The following is a 10,896-nucleotide window of genomic DNA, read 5'->3' as shown; positions in this document are numbered from 1 at the left end:
CATAGTCAAAATTGAAATGATAAAAACAGCCAAGAATCATCTTGTAGGGAAGATGGCGGCATAGTAATATATTAAATAATAAATGTGCTTTTTGATGGGGTTTTTTTTGACAACAATAGTTTCTTGTACAGGTGGTCCTCAAATTATGACTGTAACTGATCCCAGAATTTTGGCCATAAGTCGTGCCGGTTGTTAAGTGGGTCATCACATAACCAACCTGATTTTATGACATTTTTACAGTGGTTGTTAAGTGGGTCATCACATAACCAACCTGATTTTATGACATTTTACAGTGGTTGTTAAGTGGGTCATCACATAACCAACCTGATTTTATGACATTTTTACAGTGGTTGTTAAGCAAAGCCATTGTTTGTTTAACTAGTAAACAGCAGTTTCCAGAATAAATAAATAAGCAACAAAGTATCGTAGTCCTTGGTCACAATAGGTGTTGGAATTTCCATCACCAAGCAATGTGGTCAAAGGCATGATGTCATGTGACCTCATACTTAGCAATGGCAATTCCAGCACTCCCTATTACTGTCTTCCTTTCTTCATTTGTTCAGTCTACTTCCATGCTGTATATTGAGCATAAAATATGGCCATCATGGAACTTAGACAGAGAAATGAAGGAAGGGTACATTTAAAGTGCTATAAGACTAAACCTTTTCTTATTTAAATTGCCTTGTTGTTTAATGATTTTACTGCATTGAGTTGAAAATATTGTGAATCAGATGAAAATGTTCCATGAAGAAATAAACATGTAATTTTGTCCATTTTTTCCTCTTTTTGAATGAGTTCTTGTGTTCTTCAATCGTGCACTTATTCTTCTGTTGGTTTGTCCAATGTACGTGGTGGGGCAGGCGGTGCATGGGATTTCATATACTCCTTGATTTTCTAACTCAATTTTGTCTTTGGGGTTTCTTAGGATGGTGGATATTTTTCTGTTTGTGCAGAATGCTGTCTTGATGTTGTGTTTGTGGAGGATCTTGCTGATTCTGTCTGTGGTGCCTTTTATATATGGGAGGAGGGCTGTGCCGTTTTCTTGTTCTCTGTCTTGGATTTTAGTAGGGGGTTCTTTTTGGATTAGCTTGGTAATCTTATTTGTTTGGAATCCATTGGATGTTAGTACGTTAGTGAGAGTGTCTAGTTCGGGTTTTAGGTGTTGTTCACCAAGGACCAGAAGCCAGACCGCAGCTGCAACATTAGCCATTTCAAACCCCTCCAATCCATTCATGCAGCAGACTGACACCCACTATGAAGATGTAGCACGACCACAAAGCCAAACAACAGCTATGCAGCTCACCAGCTCAAATCCCCCTGCAGCACAGACTAGACTGAGCACAACCAAGCCCCCACCAACACAGGACACACCCCCAGCCAATCAGAGCACAGAAAAAACCCCATCCAATCAGAGCACAGCCAAGCTCCCACCCAATCAGTTCAAACCCCCACTAGCAGTTAAAAGGAAGAAACAGCTGCGATCACACATTGCTCCCAGAAGCACGAAGCTGAAGCCTGAAGATGACGAATGAGACTTCGTCGAAACGTCGCCAAGACACTTCCAATTTTACACGGGAGAAAACCCGAACAACCAAAGACCTATATATATATATATATATATATATAAATAAATAAATAATATATATATATATATAAAATACTATGTTTAATTTCCATATAGAAATTAAACATAGTATTAGCATCTAAGCATTCTGCTTCCTGCATAATTTTCAAAAAAGTAAAGCATAATTGCTTAAGATATAAAATCCTGTGCACAAATGTTTTATGAACTAATAGATTTAAATAATATTTTGATTTTATCTTTTTATTTCTTATTTTTTTCAGGAAATCATTGGAATCACAGCTGCGTTGGCTGAAGAACTTTTTCATAAAGGTATGAAACATCAGAATTCTTAACATTTATTTATAGTATGTTATCCCTGAAATAGAATCATACACATTACATCTATATTTTGTTTAAAAATCTTGTTTACTACAGTATACAGAAAGAAAAGAGGATAATGAATCCCACCAAACTATGTGATGTTTACCTTTGGATAGATTGTAAAATGCATACAGGATCTATTACCACGACCTAGCTTTTTGCAGTCACCTCTGCCCTGAAAGACATGGGTGTGTGTGAGAGACTGCCTGAGGGAAAGGGGGTATGAGAATGGACAGTGCAGGACAAATGCAGAGGTGCATGGGCGAGGAAGACTTAAGACTTACGTTGACTTTTTGGGAAAGCCAACAGAAGATTGCAAATGTTGATCATTTGATTGTGGGTCACCGCAAAAGGTTGTTAAAAGCAAACTAGTTGCTGAGCAACCAGATCAGATCATATGACTGTGAGATGCTAGGACAGCTAGGTCTCCAAGAACCAATCATAACCATTATTTGTTCAGTGCCATTGTAACTTTAAACGGTCATAGAATGAATGCTTGTGGATTGAGTGTACTTGTGTACCTGTACTTTCTGGATACCGCACAAAATAAAATGTCCTTTGAAACAGAAAAGACTATGTATCCTTATTTCAGATTTTTGCCACTATCATATCATTTCTTTTTTACAATATTGTTCTCTAGGTATTATTCATAAATATTTACATCTTGTTTTCTAGGAGAGCAATTACTTATGGCTGGTGAAGTCTTTAATATTAAACCTTTGCAGCTTTATGCTGTTACTCAACAGCTGCGTCAGGGGAAACCAACATGTGCAAATGGTGATGCCAGAACTGATCTTGGTCACATTCTGGATTTCACATGCAGACTCAAATATTTAAAGGTAACGGATTCTAATTTAAATATTTTGGTTGTTCATTTGGGTTGTCTATAGAGACTATGCTTTATAGGAAGTGTTTTCTGCCTTGGTAGAAGAAATTGGAAGAAAATACGGTAGCACTGTTGAGGTCTTCTGTTCAGATGGTGGGTTTCAAACAAAAATAAATACTTTCCATGACCTGCATATTTAAATTAGCAATTCAGATCTTTCTTATTTTAAAGACTACCATGTTTTCCCAAAAATAAGACCCTGTCTTATATTTTTTTGAACCCTGAAATAAGTGCTTGGCCTTATTGCCATGCGCTCAAAAGCCCGATTGGGCTTATTATCAGGGGATGTCTTATTTTGGGGGAAACAGGGTCGTATATATCTTATTGTAAGTTAAAAGTCACATGCTCCCAATAGTTTGAAGAAAGAATAAGAATGCCAAAGAAATATATGATGGTCCAGGTATTTGTCTGGACCACCGTATAAAGATGGAGATAACCCATGAAGACAGAGATAATTGCCTCTAACGTAGACTCTTGGAAAAATACATTGAGCTTTATAAGTGTGTTGTTTAAATTAGAACAATAAAACTGAAATACTTCAATACGTTTTTAGTAAGATCTTCTTTATATATTGTTCTAGCTAATTATTTCCCTAAGTTCCTTTTTTTGCTTCAGTTCTACTGGCATCTGAATAAGTATCATTTCTGCTTATAGAATTCTATCTCACTATAGTATTTTTTCATATCCTGTTTTTCCAAAGTTATACTTATTTTCTTTGAATAAGCCCATAATGTTTTTGCTCTTATATTTGAATGATAAGAAATACAATAGTACTGTAGTATGCACTTTGAATTTATGTTTATAAATTTACTTAGTGCTTCACTGAAATTAAAAATTAATTCAGATAATCCCCATTTAAGTGTTAATACTTAAGCAAACAAATGGGTGTATGCTTGAAATCTCTCACTATCCCAGAGGTAATTTGATGTGAAGTTGTCCTTCAGAGTGTTCATAGTATTTGAATCTTTGTTTAATTGCCATAGTGATAAATTGTTCAATAAAGACTTCTTAATTGATACTATTTTTGTTAGTTATAAGCCTCAGCATTTTCAGAACATTTTTAAAGATTTAAAAGATTTTTAATGAAATGAAAAAAAAAATAGATTAATACAATAGAAAGTATATCAAAATCAGATCCCCAAAAAGAAGTTTAAATCTTTATATTTTGTTATTACTTTGTAAGAAAGAACAAGAGGGTGAACTTACCTCCTAATGTGTGCAGTGTCTTGACAGCAATGTGGCATGCTCAATATTTCACTAAATTTAATTACATAAATATTAAAATTTTGCAGTATATATTTATAAAACTCCTACACAAAAACATGTCTGTGCATTCTGTTTATTATTCTGTAAATCATATTAATACATATATATGTGTACATATGTATTTTCCCCCAGATAACTGGCACAGGTGGACCTGTTGGAACCAGTAATATTCAGGAACATCTTTTGCCTTTTGACCTATCAATATTTAAATCTCTTCATCAGATTCAGGTAAATTCTGAAAAAAGAGCTTTGCTTGTGGAGTACTTACTAGAACTTGCTCTCATGTATACTCTTAAAGGTTTGGCATTCCTCTAGATTGATTGGCACCTTGAGTCTTATAGTAGTACTGATGCTTCTATCCAGAAAGTGATGCTGAGGGACATTTGTTTAAAGGAAATCTTAGGGCTTCCCAAATCAACCAAAGTGACTATAAGCAAATTATACAAAATTTAACGGAACTTGACAAAAAGAATACAAAACTGAGGTACGTAAATCAATAAGCAATAATAAAATGGCTATCCAAATAGAAATGACACCATCATGCAACTGGGGATTCAATAGTTCACAGCCCGAAGGCCCAGGGAAATAAGCCAGTTCTTGAAAGCTTAAAAGGCCACTGACATTTAATGTCGGTCAATATTCTGCCTTGCCTATGGGATAGTAAATAATTACATGAAACAGCTGAGGAAACCACTTCTGTTTTTGAAGTAGATTATCAATAGATGACAGCCAGCTCTGCTGCTCTTTGCTCCTGAATACCAGTAGGCAGTCTAAATTGAATGACAAGCAGAGTAATGAGGAAGAAATTGAAATTAAATCTAGGCAGATGTGCATGTTCTTCATCAGTAGGAGATTAGCCACAGGGATTGAAATTTAGCCTATTCTGGATGGAGTTGTACTTTCCTTGAAAGAGAAGGTATATACTCTTGGAACATACCCTGATCTTTAGCTAATAGTTGTGGCAGGGAAGACATTTGGCCCATTACTGGTAACTGCAACTGTCAGGTTTGACAATAGCAGTTCACATTTCATTTTATGTTTTGAAAATTGCAATACACTAGTATGGCTATGTTTGAGAAGAATCCAGAAATTCTCCTGTGTGCTGCTTGGAGAATCCAAGCAATGGGTTAACTTTATTTGATTGGCCAAAGACTGAGTGGAATTTGTTTGGTCACGCCTCTTCCTGTCAGCTGAGCTTCAGTTTTTCAACTCAGTTGGCCTAGAGAAACTTGTTTCTTAGTTTTCCCATTGCTTGGACTTTGCAAGTGAATTCTAAGGAAAAAAACAGGAGAGAAAAAAAAGCTTTATTCAGTTCGGAGCATTTCCTTATCATCAGAGCCGATCACGCTGCCACGCGGGTGGTTTATTGGCCAGCGCCGGCCACGGCTTATTGCTAGTGCTGAGCCGGCCAAGCAGCAGAGAACATCGCGCCGCTGCACCTGGGAGATCGGCAGGAACATCAGAGAATTATTCCTTCACCAGAGCAACCTCAGCAAGACCGAGGCTGGTCGCACGTGAGTCAGCGGTCGGCTTAAGTGCAGAGTAAACTATGGTCGGTTTCGCACTACTTTCAGGGATCGAGGAGGCCTTTGAGACTGTGTTGTCGGTCTCGCACCATTTCTGCCTCTCTCCAACGCAGATATCTTATTGCGCATTCAAACTGTGTTGTCAGTTTGGCACAAAGCTCCAGCTGGGCCTTGTAGTGAAAGACTTCAGTCTCTGATTTAATCTCCACATTTTACCATCGGTGGGCTGGAATCCAGTTGTCAGCAACTCTTCCCAGAATTGGGATTTGCCCCTGTCCATTCTTAAAACAGCAGTGACATTGCTAGAGCTGTTTTATTCACATTCAAAATGGCAGACCACAGCTCCTTGCATTCCAGTGACACTGATGCCTCCTCCCCCAAAATTTGCAGATCAGAGGCTTCTGATCCAAACAAGGCAAAATTACCACCTAAGGTCCATCCACTAGATCTAAGGCTACTACTTCCCAATCTACTTCATCAGCATCTGAAAAATATGCCAAGAGAAGGCAGAAGGCTTTGGAAAAGCACTTTGCCAAAGCCCAAAGACAGGCAGAGGCAGCTAGAGGCTCAAGAACTCAGGCTAAGCAAAAAGAGGCGGCCACTCCTGTGGAGAAGGCACTATCCTCTCAGCCATTGCTAGAGGATCCTGGTCCCCTGATCTCAATACTATGAGGCAAGAATTCCTTACAACAGTCTATGCAGGAGATTTTGTTCTCCTCTCTGGCTTGATTTCTTCAGAGCAGGCAACCACGTTAAATCACGGACTTGCTCCATCTGCTACATTCACTCCTACTGTGGCGGGGCTCCATCCGGAGGACAATCAAGAGCCTGCCTTGTCTCATGAGCTTTGCAATATCATTGCGCAAACCATTTCTAAGAGCATTGATGCAGCCCTACTTCAAAGAGGGATTTCGGGTCCATTACCTTCCAGCCCCGATGCTTTCCCCCATCAGGGGCGGCCAGAGGGACTATTCCCATGAACCTCACTCACCTCTTCTGTCCTATCGCAGCAATATATCGCTTATGGGTGATGAGGATCTAGGGGACCATGAATTTTCTGAGGATGAAGGTATCACCCCAGACGAACCAGTATTTACTGGACTTTTCTGACCCAATTTGTTTCAGACCTTGCTATTCAAGGCCAAAGCAACCACCAACATGGTGGTGGCCATTGGGATTTCTGACAGTACCACAGAACACCAGAATCCCAGTGTTCTTTTGTTCACTGAACCTGTTACAATGCAAGAGGTTATCCCTTCTCCAAAGCTCTTTGTTGATGTCATCCAAAGACAGTGGAATCAACCTGGGTCAGTTTCTGCCCCCAGAGGGATGGATAGATGGATGTATACAGTAGAGCAGGATCTTGAGGAGCTCCTAAAATTACCCTCTGGATGCTTCTCTGGCCAATCTGGCAACCGCTAACATCCTACTTCTGTCACTGCTGAGCATTTAAAGAACCAAGGACAGGAAGGTGGAGCTCTCTGCTTGCAATAAACATCAGGCTACTGCCTGGGCAATTTGATCAGCCATGGTGGCATCACAATAGAACATTACATTTCCCAAGGACACCAAGCTGCATCAGAATATTAATAAACTGATGGCAGCTGCCGAATACTTGGCAGACGGAACCCTCAACACAGCTAAATTTGCCTCGAGGGCACTGGCGTCCAATGTCACTTCCAGGCACCTGTTATGGCTTCGCCATTGGCAGGCTGACATGAAATCTAAATGGAGGCTAGTGTCTGCCCCATTTAAAGGCAGCAATCTCTTTGGAGAGGTGCTAGACCCAATTCTAGTGGAAGGCAAAGACAAGAGGAAGGCCCTTCCTCAAGCATACAGACAAGCGGAAAGAAGGACTAACCCCTTCTATCGCAGGCAGTCCTTTCGGGGGCCCAAGACGGAGTTTAATGCCCTGACCTATCAGAGTCTTATTTCCAGGGCACAGATTGTTCACAGGACAGGTCCTTTCGGGATAGGACCAGGCAACTGCAGAACAGGCATCCCTTCAGGGGAGCCGATAACTGACCCTACCGTCGGACTAAGTAACTTTCTCTCCAATCCTTCCATTGGCGGCTGTCTAAAGATGTTTGCCAGCCAATGGCAGGCAATGACTATTGATGCTTGGGCATTACAAACAGTGAGGCTCGGGCTCACTCTAGAGTTCTGCTCCAATCCCCTAAAAAGATTCATCAGATGCTCAGTGCCCAGGGAGGACACCAAGAGGTCTCTAAATGGAGGCAGAGATCCAGTACCTGCTGGCCATTCAGGCCATAGAACCTGTACCAAAACAGGAACAGGATCTCGGTTTCTATTCGATCCTCTTTTTGGTCCAAAAGAAATCAGGGGGAAGCAGGACCATTTTAAATTTAAAGAAGCTAAATGTACATATAAAGTATAAACGCTTCAAAATACAATCATTGAATTCCATCCTGGGCTTTATCAGGCAGGGAGATCTATTAACATCCATAGATCTCAGGGAGGGTTACCTCCATGTTCTCATCAGACCATCTCACAGGAGGTTTCTCAGGTTCTGCTATGCAGGCCTCCATTTCCAATACAAAGCCCTTCCCTTCGGGCTCTCTTCAGTCCCCAGGATATTCACCAAATTGCTGGAGGTGGTGGCAGCTCACCTTCAGCCGAGACCCATCAGAAGTCAATGTTACCTAGATGACATATTGGTTCAGTCGTCGACCCCACTCCAAGCCTGACAGGATCTTTAGTTTACAATTCAAACGCTGCAAAACCATGGGTTTTCAGTGAATTGGAGTGGTGGAGGTCAGCAGCACTGGAGAAGGGCTGTCTGTTCAAGGAGCCCACATGTCTAGTTCTAACTATAGACACCAGCCTTTTTGGCTGGGGCACCCACCTGCAATCCCAGGTGACCCAAACTCGGTGGTGACTAGAGGACCTTCACAATGACATCAATTGGTTGGAACTAAGAGCAGCGCATCTGGTGTTACGTCATTTTCAAAAGTTGTTGTCGAAACATCACGTGTTGTTGTTGGCAGACAATGTAACATCCAAAGCGCACGTGAACAGACAGGGTGGCACACGGTCTAGGATCCTGATGCGCGAAGCAATGGAATTAGGTATGTGGGCAGAGACACATCTGCTCTCCCTACAAGTAGGCACATCTCTGGGGTCTCCAACACTCAGGCGGACTGGTTGAGCAGGACAACCATCGATCAATCTGAATGGCGCCTGCATCCAGACCTATTTCTCCAAATGTCAGCCAAATTCAGCCATCCTTGTGTAGACCTCTTTGCCAGCCCAATGAAGTCACATCTTCCAAGGTTCTTGTCCAGATTCCGGACGCAGGGGCCAAAGGGACCAATGCCGTCCATTACCCATGGCCCCCAGGCCTGTTATATGCCTTTCCTCTGACTCCTCTCATACTATAGGTCATCAGGAAGAGCTTGAAGAGGAAGCGGAGGTCCTCCTCGTGGCGCCACAGTGGTCCAGATGAGTGTGGCTTGCAGATCTAGTGAATCTCTCCATCTCTCACCCCTGGAGGATACCCCAGACAGGATCTCCCTCAGCCAGGGGGCTGTACTACATTGGGAGCCTGTGTCTCCAGTTGGCTTTCTGGCATTTGAAAGGGAGATCCTGACGAGGGACCATTTCTCAGAGAAAGTCATATCTACCATTCAAGTTTCTGGATGCCCGTCAACGAACAGGACATACAATGCCACCTGGTTATCCTTTTGTCGCTGGTGCACCAAGACACAGTTCATACCCACATTGGCATCTGTCCCAAACGTTTTGGACTTCCTCCAGGAGAGACTCGAGAAAGGACTGTCCACTAACACATTTCACAGACTGATGGCTGCCTTGGCAACTATCCTGCATTGCAACGAAACCACAAGCCTGGTTTTGCAGGCGCTCATGTCTCCTCCGTTTGAGCCATTAGGCTCCATCAGTCTTAAACTAATAACCTTCATGCCTTTCTTATTGCAATTACTTCTGCCAGGTGAATTTTTGAGCTGGCGGCACTTTCTGTTTGAAAGGAATTGTGCATTTTCATCCAGACAGAGTCATTCTCAGGATGGACCCAACGTTCATTCCCAAAATCAACTCTTGGTTTCATAGGGTCCAAGAGGTCATCTTACCTGATTTCTGTCCTAACCCTAGACATCCTAGAGAACAACGCTGGCATACCTTGGATGTTCGCAGAACCCTTCGCAAATACATCAGCAGGACAGCATCGTTCAGGTGAACTGAATCATTGTTTGTTTCATTTCAACCACGGTCCATGGGAAAGAAGGTAACCCCATCCACCATCAGATGTTGGCTGAAAGCGTGCATCACATTGGCCTATGAGCATCAGGCCAGACATGTCCCAGGTCATATCACAGCACACTGAACCAGAAGTGCAGCTACCATGGCCACTTGGGCTATGCAAGCGTCTATCCAGGAGATTGGCAGGCTGGCCACTTCGGCCTCCCCTATCCCATTTATCAGGAACTACAAATTAAACAAGTTTGCATTGGCTGAGGTGGCATTTAGGAGAAGAGACCTACAGCAAGTCCTTCCAGCCGCGGGGACCCTGGACCATTCTGTTTCCCACCCTAGGGATACTTAGCTTAAGTATATCCCATTGCTTGGACTCTCCAAGCAGCACACAGGAGAAGGAACATTGTGCTTACCTACAGTAAATGTTTGTTCCATGTGTGCTGTGGGAGAGTCCAACCCCACCCTGATTCCATCAGGATCCAGGGATACTTATTTCTCCATACTGGCTACGTCATCTCCAGATCCAAGTCATCGTTGAAAAACTGAGGCTCAGCTGACTGGAAGAGGTGTAGCTAAACAAATTCCAACTCAGTCTCTGGTCAATCAGATGAAGTTAACCCATTGCTTGGACTCTCCTGCAGCACATATACAACGAACGTTCAGGTAAGCACAACATTCCTTCCAGTTGGGACAAAATGCAACAGCTTAATTGCCGAATAATACTAGAATGTGAATTGGCAGTTAGATGTTTTCTTACCAGAATTTAAAGAGCTGGTGTTAAACATTTAAAGTCCTAAACAGCTTCATAGAGTTATGCAACCATTTGGAGGCGAACATTGTGAAATCTGATGCTACAAGCATTCAGGTTTCTGCCCTTTCAAAGGCCAGTACAATTCCAAGCTCCGTTCCCTGTTATCTGAGCATGTTCATCCCTGCATAGAAGGCATTTCCACAACGTTGCCACTAAAGCAAACTGGCCTTGTGCAGGACTGCTTTTCTCTTGATAAAACTGGTCATTAAAATCTGTAGAGGAGGCCCTG

General features: G+C 42.0%; 1 protein-coding gene across 3 annotated transcripts in view; it reads left to right on the top strand.

Annotated features, from left to right (window-relative positions):
• NISCH (nischarin) overlaps positions 1–10,896 on the top strand; it is a 47,712-nt gene that overhangs the window by 13,535 nt on the left and 23,281 nt on the right. For all 3 annotated transcript variants that reach the window (XM_058167182.1, XM_058167181.1, XM_058167180.1), the window contains 3 exons: positions 1,846–1,894; positions 2,621–2,784; positions 4,230–4,325. In XM_058167182.1, coding sequence (XP_058023165.1) covers positions 1,846–1,894; positions 2,621–2,784; positions 4,230–4,325 — 309 coding nt within the window. The remainder of the gene's footprint in view (positions 1–1,845; positions 1,895–2,620; positions 2,785–4,229; positions 4,326–10,896) is intronic.

This window comes from Ahaetulla prasina, chromosome 2, assembly GCF_028640845.1.
Source record: "Ahaetulla prasina isolate Xishuangbanna chromosome 2, ASM2864084v1, whole genome shotgun sequence".
Taxonomy (NCBI): Eukaryota; Metazoa; Chordata; class Lepidosauria; order Squamata; family Colubridae; genus Ahaetulla; species Ahaetulla prasina.
The sequence above is the reverse complement of the archived record's forward strand: the minus strand, read 5'-3'. Positions and strand labels throughout refer to the sequence as shown.